This window comes from Vigna unguiculata, chromosome 8 (assembly GCF_037176805.1).
Source record: "Vigna unguiculata cultivar grain cowpea cultivar isolate G323 ecotype 2 chromosome 8, ASM3717680v1, whole genome shotgun sequence".
Lineage (NCBI taxonomy): Eukaryota > Viridiplantae > Streptophyta > Magnoliopsida > Fabales > Fabaceae > Vigna > Vigna unguiculata.
The window spans coordinates 1058428-1076095 of record NC_140799.1 but is presented as its reverse complement, the minus strand read 5'-3'; the positions used below and the strand labels follow the sequence as shown (position 1 = coordinate 1076095).

The 17668-nt window shown below is 29.1% G+C and overlaps 2 protein-coding genes across 2 annotated transcripts; one reads left to right on the top strand and one right to left on the bottom strand.

Annotated features, from left to right (window-relative positions):
• Nucleotides 1–1876: 1876 nt before the first annotated feature.
• LOC114194207 (uncharacterized) lies at nt 1877–3065 on the top strand. The gene has a single exon (XM_028084316.2). The coding sequence runs from the start codon at nt 2016–2018 to the stop codon at nt 2940–2942; it is 927 nt and encodes a 308-aa protein (XP_027940117.1). The 5' UTR covers nt 1877–2015; the 3' UTR covers nt 2943–3065.
• Nucleotides 3066–8748: 5683 nt separating this feature from the next.
• LOC114194726 (protein WALLS ARE THIN 1-like) lies at nt 8749–11877 on the bottom strand. Its single transcript, XM_028085104.2, has 6 exons — nt 11554–11877; nt 11329–11391; nt 11087–11203; nt 10533–10968; nt 9864–10015; nt 8749–9284 (listed from the first exon to the last, which is right to left on the bottom strand). The coding sequence occupies exons 1-6, from the start codon at nt 11772–11774 to the stop codon at nt 9095–9097; spliced, it is 1179 nt and encodes a 392-aa protein (XP_027940905.2). The 5' UTR covers nt 11775–11877; the 3' UTR covers nt 8749–9094.
• Between the last annotated feature and the right edge of the window lie 5791 nt (nt 11878–17668).

Below are 17668 nucleotides of genomic sequence, written 5' to 3'. Positions count from 1 at the left end.
GTCTTAGTGTAATGTTTGTGAAGTCATAACATGCTTGGCTGATATGTGTATATGGAATTGTGAAAATATATTTGAATTGCATGAATGAAATCCATTGTGCTCTAGCTTACCCTACTTTTTGTTGTGTGTTTTGTTGTGTGGTACTCTCCTTTGCGATGATCATCAACTTGTTGGTGTGAGTATATGCGAGGAATACCCGTGGGCATCAGGGAGGTGATGGTTCCGCTGCATAGTTCGTGTGGACTAGGCTTAATTTCCTTTATGAGCTTTTCTTTAGGGTTGTGGCCCATGTATTTGTTTGTCCTTGGGTTTATATACATTTTGTAAACTTTTTTTTATCCAGTTTTCTTTTGGGTATCGTGGTGTGCCTTGGGTTGTAAGGTGTTGAGTTTTAAACTCCAGGACGCATCCTTTAATTTCAATGGGATGTTACACTTGTAACTTCAGTTGAAGTAAAACTATTTGAAACTTTATTTATTTATCTATTTTATTCATCATAAAATTGATATTTTATTTAATAAAAGTATCACATTATTATTTATTTTATCTAATATAATAAGAAAAAAATATTTCCCTTACGTATTTTACTCAATATAGATATTTAAATTTAGTTTCTTTGTTATTTTTTACTTTTCCACTGTAGAAATATATAACTAAAATTTATAATAAATTAATATTTTTAAATATAAATTGTATCTTTTGAATTCAAATTTGTAATAAATTAATAATTTAATATATAGATTATATTTTGGAATTTAATAAACAATGTATATTGCAGCACTAAATTAATTTTAAATATTGATAAGCTCTCTTTAGAATGTTAGAATTCAGCTTAAAGATATGAGTTGAAAGAAATAAACAGTTAAAAAATTTAGAAAAAAAAGTTTTAAAATATTTGAATAAACATTTAAAAAAATAATTTTATACAAAATAAACATTTTCTTCGTTTATATATTTGAATATGTCAAGCTGTATACGCAGTTTTGAATGGACTTATGCAAATAAAATAAGAATAATTTTAATAGTTAATTAGTACTCACAATTTACTTTATTTATCTGTTTCCAAGTAAAATGAAAACCTGGTAAATATATCTTTATTTTCAATTCCCATCATATATATATATATATATATATATATATATATATTATCTCACTGATATTTATTTTTTATAACCACTACAGATATATAATGGTTTCTAAAACTATGTGATTGTGAACAAAATAAAAATGAACACACTCCATTTGTGTGGCCATTCAGAGACAGGACAGAGAAATCGTAAATTCCCATGTTAGGTTCCCAATCTCTCAATTTCTTTTATGAAACCCTAAAAATCGATTTTCACTTCGGACCAAGTTATGCAAGCCTGCATAGTATATATATATTTGCATAAAAACTTAGTCTTGGTGTTTTGTTCATGGCCTTATCTAATAATTAATCATATCAATGTTGTGACCCTACTCAAATAAGATCATATTTATAAAAAAACAAAATGAGAAATTCGAAGAAAAGCATATGTCAATACGTAATTTCCTTAATCAATTAATTAATTGAAAACGTCAACACTATCCCAACCAACTTAAGCCCTACACCATTCAATTTAAATCTTTTAAATATATTTTTATATATTCCAACCTTCCCTTTTTATTAGTCTTTTTCAATCTTTCTCTTCACAGATATTACACACCCTCTTAAAACCCAAAACGACACCAAAATAATTTTAAGTGTAAATTAATTTTCTTTATTAGATGAAAGATCCATGGAAGATCCTTCGATAAATCTGAGATTTTTGTGTAAAAACGCAATCTAATAAAAATATCTGAAGAAATAAAAATAAATATTTAAAAAATGAAAAGGAAAAGTATTTTAAAGTTGGATAGGTTTAGATAAGAAAGGGTGTGGGAAGAAGAAAAAGTGTTGGGATAGTGGGAGGAAGAGATATGGAAGAAGAGAAGGAGAAGTGTGAGGTTGTTATGAGGTTGTGAGAGGAAGAAGAAGAAGAAGAAGAAAACAAAACATGTGGGAAACAAAAGATACATTATTGAGTTTCGTAATTTCCCCACTAAAAATTCTCTGGGACTCTCTCAGAATCATTCACACCAACAAAATCCTCTTCTGTTCCATTCTCTGTTTCACCACGCTCCCTCTGTCGTTCCTCACTTTCACGCTCGCAATCTCCACCCACCACCTCCGCTCCAAAATCTACCACCTCGAAGCCGTCGCAAGCGTCGCCCCCACGCGCGTCGAGGCGCGCCACGTCTGGCACGAGTCGCGCGACAACGCCGTTTCTCTCCTCCGCACGCGCCTGCTCTATGCTCTCCTCTCCTTCCCCATCTCCCTCGCCGCCGCCGTCTCCGCCATACACGCCGCCGCCCACGGCAAACCCATCTCCCCCCGGGCCGCCAACTGGAAGGCCCCCGCCGTCACCGTCGTCTTCGTCTACGTCCTCCTCATGGCCTTCTCCCTCGTGCCACGCGTCCTCGCCGCAGCAACGTTCGGGTCACCTCTGTGGATCCGGGTCCTCGCTCGGATGATTGGGTCGGGTTCTGAGGTGTACCTCTTATCAGTTATGAGTCTCGGGATTGTGGTTTCCGTTGCGGAGGATCGGGTCGGGTGGGAGGCTGTGCGGGTCGGGTGGGGTTTAATTCGCGGAGGGAGGGTGTGCGGGTGGGTTCTCTCGGCCTTGTTTGTTTTTGTTTCGGGTTTTATAAACCGGAACGTGGAAGCGATGTTGGAGAATCAGAATTCGGAGATTAGCGTTTGGAACAAAACGGTGCTTATGTGTTTTTATGCGGTGGTGGTTGTTTTTAGTTACGTGGTTACCACCGTGTTCTACTGTGATAGCCGAAGACGACACGACAACAACATCAACAACGTTAAGGAACAACCTCAAGGAGACGATGAAGTTCAAGGTTTTGATGCAGATTCATCCTCGGAACTGTAGTTTCTTTTTTTATTTGTTTTCAGATTTAGCTGAAATACTTTTTTTGGAAAAAAAAATGTAATAACTAATTCTTAAAGTGTATATGATACGTAAGTGCAATAAGAGTGATGAACTTGAGTCAAATATCTGACAATATTTCCCATTATTTTACGTCATGCTATTATTTATTTATTAATTATAATTTCAGTTAAAGAGTTTAGAAAAAAGAGAAAATATAGGAGCATTTTTCCGTGTCAAGATGCCAATTTTGGTGACCTGTATGAAAAGTTGACGCGGACTTGACTTTATGAAAAGTTTAGTTTACTAATTATTTTTTTAATAGAAGCACTTTCGTGATTTTTTAGTAAAGATTTTGATTTGTATTTTCTGTTTTAATAATTTTTAAAATAAAGTATCAGCAGTTAAAATAATTTTATGGAATGATATGAATTGTTTATCACGCATATTTCCTTATTTTTATCTTTATTCATTCGCCGTAAATGTTTATTTTATAGATTTGATAGATTAAAGTGACGGTGTGTGAAATTGATTAACTTTTTTTCCACATCAACGTGAATATCATGTTCTATATTTTTCTTCTTCTTTTATTTAGTTGAAATATCTATATTACTTATTTACGAATGAGTAATAAAGTTCACTCATGTAATATAATAGCTTACTTTTAAAACTTAAATTATTACACCAAAAGTTTCACCATTCACGTACATATATATATATATATATATATAAAGTTCACTCATGTATATATAATTTTTTTTTTTTATTTTATAAAATCTTCTGACGATACACTCAAATATAATTATAGTACATGAAAAATACAAGAAAAATAAGTTATTAAGAGTTAATTATCGATATAGAGATATATATACGTGAATCATGATTTAAATATCTAATCTAAACTAAACTAAAGCTATTTTAAAACATTATTGGTTTAAAAACATTTTTTACTCATAATTTCAAAATAATTATATATTGAGTTTAATATATTTAGCATATTTAATTTAGATAATAATTATTAATAATATTTTAATTATGGTATGATTTAAAATAAATTATAATAACATACATTCTTTTTAAATAAAATAAAACATCGTATCAGCAAGGTGTCGTATTCTGTATCATTTAAGATCAGTGCATCATAAGTAGTATAATTGTGTCGAGTTGAGTTTGCTAAACAAAACAACAATAGTCTTAGGCAGTGGATACAAATTATACAAATTATCTATTGTTAAGGTGTGGAAGTAGAGGTGGACTATGAAATAATCTTTATCCATGGAAGCATCATATATCCACCTACTCTCAAGGAAATTTATCTATGTGTGGAAAACGAACTAATGATTCTTTATTTGACTCTAAAAGATATTATGTGTTGTGTGGAATGATGATTCTACCACTTTTCTCATGTTAGAAACAAAGACATTACAACCACATACAAGTAATACTATTCATAGATAATATATCTAATTACAATCATGTGACCAAAACTTTTGTGCACAAGATCCTTTTCATCTTCATTCATTAAGTTCTATGAAATTTATTTCTTTATAAATATTCATACATTAAGTATTTTATTCTATACTCTTCAAGCTTGTACACAAGGATGCAAAGTTTATTTAATGTTTCAATAAGTTTCACATTTTTAATGTATTGAGCTTGTAACACCTCCTGGCTCACCCCAGCAATGTCAGTGTCAGGTCTGCAATCCAATACACCCCAACCTCTCGCCCCAAGTGTCCCCCCACTTCACAAGGCAGGTTATTATTGTCAGTGGATATCGAACCCCAAACCTAACCTTTAACACCCTGGCGAACCATTACCTGACCTTTAACACCCTGGCGAACTCGCCAGGGTGTTAAAAGTCAGGTTTGGGGTTCGATACCCACTGACAACAACCTGCCTTGCGAAGTGGGAGACACTTGAAGCGAGAGGTTGGGGTGTATTTGATGGGGGTGTTATAGAGCTCATTTATTCTTATTTTAATAAATATATTTGGAATAATTATAATTCATAAAATTCTACTCAACCACACATATTCAACATTCCATAATAATTAATAATATACATTTACATATTTCAAACATGAAAATATGCTCATTTTATTATAACCACATAGCATAGCATATGATAACAGGACATTCATTTTAACCAAAAAGAAATGGAAAATTCCTTCATACCTTGGCTTAGCTTATATGGTTTCAAGAATATAAGAAATTCTTGTATAAACAACACAAAATTTTTAATGGTTTTTTTTTTATAGTAAAAATTGATCAAGTTAGATTTAAAAAAAAAAAAAAAACCAAAATGGATAGACTAATAAGTGGTAAATCTGCTTCGGATAATGTGCTAATACCTAGGGATGTTTATGTAATTAATTTTCTTGAAGTGGTCACTATGAAAACTCGTAATATCCATTTGATTCAACTAATCCTGTACTTAAAATTCCTCAAAAAGTCATTTTCGTGAATCAAACCATCAAAATAACTTATAAAATAATATAATTAATTATTTTAAGCAAAACATTAATTAAACTCAAATTTTTGCATAATTAATTATTTGATAACCATAATAATGATTAATTAAATGCGCACGCTAAAACTTATATTAATAAACCAAAATTATAACTAATCAAATTAGAGTGATTTTTTTTATCTTATTTATAATTATTAATAAATGAGATTATTTTGTTAACCGCTTACTGATATTTTTTTGTTGTACACATTTCACTACTCATATTATCTTTATTAATACCAGTGAAAATATAGCACATGTCTACTTTTATTTTATTCTATCACTTAAACTATAAAATATTCTTTTAATAAAAATAATTATAAAAAAATAACTTGTATAATTTTTTTTAATTATATAAATATTTTTTTATTATATATAATTATTTGAAATTCAAAAAATTAATTATTAAAAGGATAAAATTAAAAAAGATTTCTCTTTTTATTCTCAATAATTATTTGAATTTAAAAAGGTTGTTACTAAAAGATAAAATTGAAAAAGAAAATGTGAATACTAAAATAAGAACCTCCTTATATAATAATATCGGTAAACTATTTTATTAATTATTTTACTCTTTAGATTTTGTAACTGTTTTTTTGTAATTATCTTTTTACAATATAAATTTATAAAGTTAATAACATGTTTTTTAAAATTATTTTTTATTTTTTATCATTATAAAATAATTCATTTTTACTAGTTTTCAATAAACAAAATATAGGTTAGCAAAAATAAGTGGTTTGATTAGTTTTCTCCGTTATAATGATCTACAAACCAACTGAATATAGTTTTCGATAAAATGCTGTCTAAAAATAAGTTATTTTTATAATTAAAATCAAACTGAATATTTTAATTATTTAAAGTTAAAATGTTATACATATTATATAAAATATTTATTTTTTATTTCTTCTAAGGATTAAAATTATATATATATATATATATATATATATACTAGTGTAAACACAGGTGCTATCGCGCCTGTGTGTATTTATTTTTTAACTATGTGTGATATTATATTAGTAGGTGATAATATTATAATGTTATTAAGTTAATATAGAAACTAAATATATAAACTAAAATTATATTTATTACAAATAAAGTGAAATATATCAGAACAGATGAAAGAATAAGCATTGATAAATAAAAAAAAAAAAAAGAAGCAGATATCCGATTTTATAAAAGAACTTGTAAAAGTAACGGTCATTTTTTTAAAATTTAATAAATTATTATATTTAAAGAGTAAAATTGATATTTTGAAATGTGGACACAAAAAGAAGAATCTCTTTATATGTTGTTTTATATATATATATATATATATATATATATATATATATATATATGGAAAACCATTAAACCCAAACAACGATATGGGCCTTCATTGAAAATTTGTTATTTTTTATGCAAGATTGAAAGAAGAAAAAAAAAACAAAGAAAGGAAAATTGAACTCGGATCCATATTATTGGGCTTTCGCACGGATTCACCCATTTATTATCACCCATCAAATTTTGTTTACAAAAATACATTCAGTATTGTTTATGGTGCCATTTTCTTAAATTATAATTAAAAATGAAAAAAAAAAGATGTATTTCTCTAGTTTTTTTGAGGACTCGATTGTTCCATTTTATTTATGCTTATGATGTTTTCTTTTTCTATTTCAAACTTACTTTTTTTTAGAATAATAACCATACTCTATTTTATATATGAAAGAAATTAGATGAGTATATATATATATACATGTATATTTGTATATGCGTATATAATGATATAACTTTATCTAATAGGAGTAGAAAAATTGAGAAATGTACATTAAAAATTTTTCCTAAAATTTATTTCTTGTGAACTGAATGGACAAATAATCTACTCTTTCTGCTTTTTGCCTAAAGTAAACTGTGAAAAGTTGACATCTCTGGTGGATTGAGACTATAATCAAGACTGAAATTTTATAAATAGAGGGTTAAATATGTTTTTGGTCCCTCAACTTTTAATGAAAATTGGAATTAGTTCCTCTTTGAAACTTGAACCCAATTTAGTCCTCAAACTTTAGAAATGTATAAATTTAGTCATTTTAACCAAATTTTGTTAAGTTTGTTTGACATTTTGAACGCATTTCTTAGCTAACATTCAACTAATGTTAAGGTGGAATTTTATCCAATGGTGTAAACAACTCAAATACTATCATCAAACGTATTCGAAACATCAAATAAACTTAATAAAATTAGGTTAAAATGACTAAATTTATACATTTCTAAAGTTGGAGGACTGAAGTGGGTCCAAGTTTCCAAAAGAGACTAATTCTAATATTCACTAAAAGTTAAGGGACAAAAGATATATTTAATCCTAAGATAGATAAACAAATCGAGTGAAATGAACCTTTATTGTAATTATGAATAGAATTGATCATTAAAGTGAGAAGATGATGACTCTTGTTGACACTAAATGTTCTTTACCTTGTTATTTTAAATGTAAAGAAAAAGGGTTAATTTTAAAGCACTTCCTGAACAGTTTGCGACAAAGGTCAATTTCGATCACCATTTTGACATCTAGCAAAGCAAAAGATGGTAGAAAGAGAAAACCTTGGTTTGATCACAAAAGGAAAAACATCAATTCATCATCTCAGTAAAGTAAACTTAAAGTAAAAGGGAGAATTAACTTAATATATGATCATGGATCTCAATGTTTCACACATATTTATTATATATAAAAGCCTTTTGCGATGTGTTAGTTGAGTATGCTAATAATTTTCACCTAGAATGTTGTCGAGTTGTCTTTGTTTTTAGAAGAATTAACAATGACAGGTGTTAGTTTGTTGCCTCGTGCCAGTATCTTACCAACTCTGTATCTATTTGTTTGTCAGATTTTGTGACAACATAATGGGGACAATACATTATTAACTATGAATAAATCTTCATCACTTTGTCATCATTTTGTTTCATGGTAATTATTTCTGGTTTATCATGACATCTTCTTCACTGCTTAACCTACTCAAAAAGCAAGAGTTTTTCACTGGGAAATTTTAGTGGGTTTTCATCACTTTTCGTATTACGTGATGCTGCGAGATTTTTAGTAAAACAATTATTGAGGGAAAAATTGTTGTAGATAACATTAGCAAAGATTAAGCGGACTCGGTCACAATATAATTATAACACAATATAATTATGACGTTTGGACTATTATGCTCTTAATTAAAAGTAGTTACCTCTCGAGTAATGGTTATAGTTTTTGTTGTAGTGGTAAAGATCCTATGCTAACATATACTTTGTATAAGTAGTTTTTCTTAATATTGCAGGATCCGAATAACAAAAATTGTTTACGTAAATCAAACCATAAATTCATTGACATACAAAAGCATATGGAGGATTTCAAGCTCATGGCCCCACTTTAAGTGGCATCATCCACCATTACAATCATTCCCACAATTCTCTCATTCTAAAGAACCTACTCAGAAGCATTTGATCAATAAAAGAAAGAAAAAAAAAAAAACAGATGAAAACTGGTCTGAAGTTGGAACACACACAGAAAGCTTGCTGACACAAGGTAGTAGTAGTAGTAGAGACTAGTAATGTATAACTGATAGTTTTTTTTTTTTTTTCCTTTTGTTTCTCTTGTTGTCACCAGAAGATGGTGTGGTTTGAAGTTGGAGTTTTCTGGTTCAGACATGTTCTGTTGATGAAGAAAGAAGTGGCTGAACAAGTGATGCTTTGGCGTGGCTTGCAGGCCTAATGATGCTATGATCAGTGGTGGATGCAATCGCAAGCTGTTCTCTAGCAAATTTCCTCTCTTCACTTTTACCCCACAAAACAAAGTACAGTCCCGATACAATCAACACTGCCCCAATGATCCTGTGTGACATCACAGATTCAGCAAAGAACCAAACTATTATTATCATTCTAGAAAGAAAAAAAGGGTATATAATCAAAAGAGGGAGCAAAAAGTTAACTTAAAGAAGCACACGAGACACAATCTTCTGTTCAACATGTCCTATGCTATAATTCTTCAAACTTTTTTAACCCTTTGGAATGTAGAATCATTCAGCAGAAACCCCTTTTCAGGTCTCACCGAAAGGTAACAAATTTACTGGTTTTTCTAGCTGCAATTGTCGTTTACTGTGGCCCTTTGTCATTTTCTCAGTCTCCAGACAAGAAAAATGCTTTTAGACCATTTCAGACTCAGCAGCATATTGCAGGAAATACGCTGTCAAAGTTCTCATTCATTGAAAGATGAAGTTTATGTATAGTGTGTGAGTGTGTTTAGTCAAAATTTGACTGAGGAAACTTCAATTTCTTCCTTGAACCATGAGCACATGCACTTTTTTTTTTTCTCGTGCATGAACATTTTCTTGAAATTTTTCTTGTGTTAACTCATTACATGATGGAAATGATGAAGAAAATGAGGATGATTAGAGTGTAGTGGGGACTAACCCTCCCAAGTAGAACTCTTCTCCTAAAGCTATGGTTGCCATGATGGCGACAACAAAAGTCTGAACAGGTTGATACACGGCAACAAACACAGGGCCACCTCTGTCAATGCACCATATTTGTACAGCGAAGGCAATTCCTGATGCCACCACTCCCTGCAACCCATTATCAAAACCAAATTAAAACGAAAACACATCGATAAATGTTTTCCCATCATTATTCACACAGAACATCATTCATAACATAACCACTTTTGTACTATCTATAATGTCACGCCTCAAACCCATGCACCACTTTTCAAATTAATATGTTAATCACAAATATTAGTTCTGATATTAGAAAAACAATCAGCTTTTCATCAGTTCCACGTTAATTTATCTGACTCAAGACAGACTCTGGTCGCTGGTCACTTAATGTATTCTTATATGTCTGTGTCTGATAAAGCAAGTTTTATAAATGATGTTATTATTCCAAACCATTGAATAAACAATGAGCAAGCACAAGGTCCGAAGTTTTCAAAACCATTTTTTTATGACAGTACGGTGAATTAGCTGTAAAACTGATAAAACTCTTGCTCTAATCAGAAACAATACCAGAATTGTGTGCAAGTTTTATACTTTTTTGAAAATGAGTGTAAAGTACAGAATAATATTGTATATAAAAGTTACTAACCGCATATAAAATTGTGAAAGCTTCTCCACCAGAGTGGAAAAGCCAAGCCTGTGCATCTCTTTCAAGGACCAAAGCAATGACCAGGAACTGCAAGAGTCCAAAGAAACAGGTGTAGGAAGTGAAAGAGAGACGAGCAGGGTACTTCTTCAGAACTGGTGCTTGCAGCACAAGCCAACCAGACCAAGACAAGCAGTGTCCAATCAGGTACAAGCACCCCAGGGTCCAGTTCTTTCCCTTTGCATCTCCAAGAGAGAGCGTTCCAAAATCAAACACTGGTGTTGTTATTGTGTTGCTGTTGATGCTGTTCACACGGGTTCCTGGGCTGTATATTGTTGGACCTTTGTAAAGTGTGATCACAGTGGCCCCAACCACACACAAAAGGGTTCCCGCCACCTTTGCAATCCCATCTTTTCGGTTCAATCTCACTTGCTCTATTCTGAAATTGTGCAAACCCACTTTATCATTCACATATTTGAACCAAATTCATGTGTTTATATATATTAAAGTATGAAAGTAAGTAAGTAAGAAGTATATGTGTTCATAATAGGGCTTGCCTGAAAATGGCTGCCATGAGGAATGTAATGGCTGGGACAGAGTTCTGTATTGCTGATGCGAAGGTAGGAGATGTGTTCTCCAAACCAAGCAAGTAAAAACCTTGATTTGCTGTGATCCTATTTAATGCCACGTTTGTATATATATATTATCAAAGGAAATATTTTGAAAATGAAAGAACAAAAAAGCCCTTAATTTAGTTTAACGGTAATTAGTGTTGCATGGCTTGATGAATTAGACATACCCAACAAGTGCCAGAAGAAAGAACTGGCAGGCAAAGTTTAAACTGATAGCTGGCCTCTCCTTCCTGAACCAAAGGAAAAAGAAACAAAGGCGCAGGTGAGATCATGAAATACTTGTGAAAGTTTATGAAGAAAGTGTTAACATAGATTTATTGGAATGAATATGAAGACTTGTAACATGTTATGTTATATATAACATAAGACAGAAAGTTGAAAAGATTACGAACTTTTCCAAGAAGTAGGCGAAGGGAAGGAGAAGAAGCAAGGCAATGATGTTACGATAGACTGGGAAAACAAGTTTGCTGACACCCATGTTAAGTGCAGCTCTTGAGACAACATGGAAGCCGGCATAGCCAAACTGCAAGGCCAGCATGGCCACATGCAGCTGCATTCTTTCAGGAATGGAACACCACATTCTCCTGGAAGAGGCTGAGCCTAAATCAGCCATTTGGGAGTGATCACTACTGCAAAAGGGTTTAACTGGTTTGGACCAAAATAGCAGTAGTGTTGTGTGAGGTATAAAGGGTAGAAGAAGAAGAAGAAGAAGTGGTGATGAGAAAACGGGAGAAGAGGGGCTATAAATATAGGGAAATGTGAGAGGAGAGTGTGGAATAGAAGGAATAGGCATGGCCCACAATCTCCCTAAAAAGACGTTATGTCAACTGTTGATAGCATTGGAATGTTTTTAGTTGTCTCCCACATCTTCTTTATAATCTGCCATGTTTGGTTCACAGGACAACCCTCACCGCACTTCCCTTCAAATTTAAACAAAAAATGGGATCCTACTCACTCTAGGGGCATGCTTCATCATACTTACTAATTACATGAATTTAATTAGAATCTTTATCGATTATCATGGATAAGAAATATTATTCACTTTCTAATGGTACACTCTAAGGCGTAGTTCGTCGTTATTTTGTCTTTAAAAAATATCTCAATAGATAAAAAAAGAAATGAGTATTTAAATTATTTTGGATATCGATTTCTAAATGATATGAAACTGATGAGTATGGTAGGATCAAAATGAGATATATATCGATCTTTAACCATCGGACATCATATACAAGCTTGTGAAGATTCTTATAATGATAATAAGTTTACATTTGTATGAATAAATGTATTATTTTTGTTTAGTGAGAAGATTATTATTGTTTGATTGAAGAAATTAGCAGGTTATGGTTTGGCAGCATGCCATGAATGACGATAATTGAGAAATGGCTTAGCCGTCATCAACACAAAAAAGCCAGACAGCAGGGTGGTGGATACCCCCATTCCATTCATTTTCAAAGTCCAAACCCCACCCCCCACCAATTTCTGTTTCAATTCTTTTGCACTCTTCTAATTCTTTGTTACGGATTTTTTTTTCAGCTAGATTTTACGGGCTAATCTTGTTTATGATAATTTATTATTTAGTGATTCAATCAATTTTTGTATACAATGATTATAGCTTACTTAATGATATACTGTATTATTTTATATACTTATTGATATATTAATTTCGTTTTCTCTCTTCACTCTCTTGTTCTATTTTTATGTTACTTTTGCATTTCATGAAGTGTTAAACTTTTTATGTTGGTTTCATTCTAATTTTATTATGGATTCTGAGGTTATAATGAAATAATTTTTTTATTCTTTTTATTATATTATTGTAGTTGTCATTCATCTATGTCTTTTATTATTAAATCACATAAAAAGTAATAATTTTTACATGCTAGCTAATTAGCGAAGTATTTAAATTTATATACATGCTAATTACATGAGTTGAAGTGTTTCTAAATCTAATTGAGACTTTACTTTAATTTTGTTTACAAACTTTTAAGTAATTAAATGAGTTTTTACTAAAGAAAAACATTCAAATTAAACATTTTGTTTCAAGAAACAACTAAATTAAAAAAAATTATAAATAAAATAATTAATTCATTTTTTTATCTTTTAAAATGTACTTTTGCTTCTTCTTTTTTTTTTATCAATTTGAATGTTAAGACTCTATCATGAATTGTGAAGTGCAAGGACTCTAAGAGCACCATCTATACGATAAAGATCTCTTTATAAAATTATATTTAATGCTTATAAAAGGCTTGAATAATTTGTTGATTAATTAATGTAACAAGGATGAGTATAATTGTGATATTATGGAAAAACTAAAGAGAGAGTGACGAAAGAGAATCCAGATACCCCACTCACTTAAGGGTCTTACCCTCTTACCCAACACTTTTTCCCTATTCAAATAATACATTATCATGAAGCATGTATTGTAAGCACTTATATAATATATCATATCATATGGACCACCAATGGGTATAATACTATACTTTCGTCCTAGCTATAATATTTTATTCATCAATGATCTAAAAGATATATATTCCATTTCTAAAATCTTCTATTGCAACTAGTATTTGTACTACATTCAATTAATTAATGTCCAATCATCTCAATTTAATCACAAAATTAAATTAAGATTCCAAGTGCACCATTTTGTTAGTGTTTAGAAGAAAAATTTTATCATAACAGGTTCGAGAAAATAAAAATAATGAGAAAAAAAAAACATGACAAATATTGTGATGTAATTTTCAGAAAGGGATAAAAAATAATCGGCATAAAGAGTTAGATATATTTTGTTTTAATAAGACCTAGCAAGTTTTGTTGGAAGTTCCACCTCGACTAGAGTTAAGACAAATTCACAATATATAAGTGAGTGCAATCCTCATCTTACAAGTTGGTTTTATGGAGTTGAATTAGGTTTAAAGTCAACTTCTAACATGATATCAGAGTCACTATAAAAAAAAAAAGGTATAAATATATCACTTAAAGTCTACTTCTAACAAGTTTAGAATGAATGATTTTAAAAGAGATAAATGTTAAAATTTATGGTTGAATTATACAAGTTACAATTTTTTATCATTCAAGTGATAAAAATGTCAGACTACTATTTAAAGTCTATTGCTTTAAGTTGAATGCTGATGATGTCTTATCCATTGTCATGTATAATGTATTTTGTTGAAAAATGTAATTGTAAAATGTGAAGATAAATGTAATATTCATGTTATAAATAATAATTATTTTAGTATTACGAATATTCATGTGTGTGATAATAATCTGGAAGATGTTACTGAGATATTTTAGATTAGAATATTTGATGAGATACCAAAACTATAATGATTCACTAAGTTAAATTGACAAATATAAGAATTGATGGAATTTTTTTTTACATCAATTAAGGAGTAAAGAATCATCAATAATTGGAGTAAAGAATCATCAATATCAATGTTATGTTATATGTAAGAAATTACTTTAAGATATTGCTAAATGATAAATGTACCAAAATAAACAAATTTTTAGACAAATAAAATATTATCTGAGTTTAAATTTAATATTAATCTTTTAAAAATGATGTTTTATTATACATGCTTTATGAATAAAATGTGTTGTATGTGTAATTTAATAATTAACTTACTTTAATTTTTTTAGTTTTCTATTTGTGTTGGACATCTTGCAATGATTATGTTTTAATATGGAAACCAATAATCTATGGGCACAAGTATCATATAAATAACTTTATCTATTTTTATATAAACTTTTAGTTTAATTATTTATATCTGAGATATGTAATATATTCATATACCTAATTATTCCTCCAAATTATTATCCTGCAATTCATATGTTTTAATAAATTTAATAACGAATATTTTAGTGTGTTATATGTGCTTTTCCCCAAAATATTAATTTTATCTACTAGATATGGTAGAGATAAGAATTCTAATATAGTTCAATTTCTTTTTTTCAAGAAACTAAAAAGGAAAATACTTTGAGAAAGAAAAAGAAGAAGAAACTAAATTTAAAAAACTCCCTTGCCAAAATATTGATTAGAAGATTCATGTTGTATATCTCTAATATTTTTTAATTTTATTTTTAGTCCTTAAATCACTATTTAAAACATTTTATTTGAGTTAAAAGAATTATCTAAGTCGTTTTCAAAACAAAATATAAATTTATTAAAACAATGTATTAAAGAAAACTTATTAGAAATTAAAATAAAATCTAATGATTTGTTAAGGATAAAACAACTAGTTAAGACTTTTACAAATTGCATACCCATAAACTTCTACAATTTTAATTTTACTTATGATCTAATGAATGGAATATATGTGAACTTTTACTATAAAAGTTGTAAAATTTTTGTTATAATTTACATTATACATTTGCACAAATAAAATAATTTGTTTTTTATTTTGAAAATTGAACTATTTAGTGTGTAAATATATATATTATATTTATATTTATAAATATAAATTTAACGGCCTGCACACGTACCTTATATACATTTTTATAATGTTAACCATTTAATGTATAATGATTACATAACTAAAGTAATAATGACATTGAATAACAATGTATATAAAAATTTACTTTACCTTTTTCTTTTTTTCAAATATATAAATATTCTCATATATGAATGTTAGCATTACGCAAGCTGATTCAAAGCAGCAATCTCAATGTAATTAACCAAAACCAAAAGAAAACATAGAAAAAACATCCACAAACACAACCAAAACTCATTAAATAAATTTGATTGAATATTATATTTCTTTTCGAAAAGAATATATATATATATATATATATATATATATATATATATATATATATAAAACGATATTCTTAAAATATTTTTGTTTAAAACAAGTAAATTTTATTTAATATCATTTAACATATGATTAAATATAGCTTTCTTGTTCTACTTGTTTTTATCCATATCATTTAAAAAAGTAGCAGGTTGCAGAAAACTTCAGGATCCGTTTTGCTTTTGAACATTTTCTTTTTTGTTTTTGTGGTAGATAGTAATTAATATTTAATTAAGTAAGTAATTAAGTGGAAAAAATGTTGATTGAGTCTGACTAGAAATAGAAAATGGAGGCAAAAGAAGTGTTTCCACTCCCAAAGTTAGCAGAAAGTGTTGGTTTCTGAAACGAACCTTCTCACTTTATCAGACATGTTGGCCCCTTCAAATGCGACCATAATCATTCTCAAATTCAAACAATACAAGCACATTCATTCCTATACCACACCTTTTCATCTTTTCAATTTTTTAAGGAAAAAAAAATCATGTATTTTTTACGAAATATAGAAGATAAGTAAAATAAACGATGTTTATTGTTTAGATTGATAGAAGTCTTCGTAAAGGAAGGAAGGAATGAATAAAAAGTTTATTTTCTTTCTTTGAATGAATGAAAAAGATAGGTGAGAAGAGAAATTAATTACAGAAATTATTCGCTTAAATTCATACTCATTTAAATCTGTATCCCACTTAAATTCGTTAAATTCACAACTGAAAAGAGTAAATTATCAAATCAATAATTTTTGTTATTTTATTTTAAAAAAATCATGACTTTATATTCTCTTACATTTTGTTATATATAGAAAATATATGAATAAAATAAAATAACAAGTTCTTCCTGTAATATATTTGTTATATTTATCATATATTTTATATCTTTCATATTTCACAATCTTTACAAATTTTCAATACTCATAATATTTCATTCTTTAATTATATGACCCTAATATGCTATATTGTAATATAATATGATTCTTAAAATTTCATAGGTCCGCATCTCAATTACATCTGCATCAAACTCTCAAGCTTAAAATGCAGACTCAAATGAATGTTTATTGTATACGAAAACAACAATAACTAAAAATTTAATGGTTTTTTTGTAAAAAGAAAATATTTCTTACTTTATAAAAGTAAACTAAAAATAAAAAAAGAAAGAGTAAAAAATTATGCAAAAGATAAATGTAATTTTTTATTATTATTATTATACGTGATTCTCTTAACTTGTGATTCATTATGCTTTTTTGTTTATGGTGTAAGGATGAATGTTCACTAAAGCAATTTGTTGATCCTTTTAAGTCTCTTGTTTCACTCATTGCTCGATATTCTTGTTTGTCACTGATCAAGGATATGTTGTTAAAAGTAATTTAATGCTAAAGTTAGTGTAGAGTCGATTAGTAAAAATAATAAATATTATAGTTATTGTGAGATAAAAGTCTCAACAATTATACATAGGTTTAATATGTATTTTTAAAATTTTCATGGACTTTTATTAAAGTTGACCTAATCATGATCCATTATAAATATATTCATGTTAATCAATAATAAATTAACTTTTAAGTGGATTGTTTGGTCTCTCATGGTTAAACATGACTAGATGAGTCGAGTCGAGTCGGTTTCAATCGACCGATACAAATAGTACATTTTTAGTAGTATAAAAATTGGAATGAGCTTGGAAAAGTTTTTAACATAAAGAAGATATTGATGAGAGTGAAAATTTTTGAAGAAAGAAT

Bases quoted from the DNA above. Each gene is read 5' to 3' on its own strand.
- LOC114194726 (XM_028085104.2), bottom strand. From the start codon at position 11,774: ATGGCTGATTTAGGCTCAGCCTCTTCCAGGAGAATGTGGTGTTCCATT. The intron at 11,204-11,328 runs GTATGTCTAATT...GGCATTAAATAG, and splicing joins TTTCTTCTGGCACTTGTTGG to GATCACAGCAAATCAAGGTT. The intron at 10,969-11,086 runs GCAAGCCCTATT...GCACAATTTCAG, and splicing joins CTCATGGCAGCCATTTTCAG to AATAGAGCAAGTGAGATTGA.
- LOC114194207 (XM_028084316.2), top strand. From the start codon at position 2,016: ATGTGGGAAACAAAAGATACATTATTGAGTTTCGTAATTTCCCCACTA.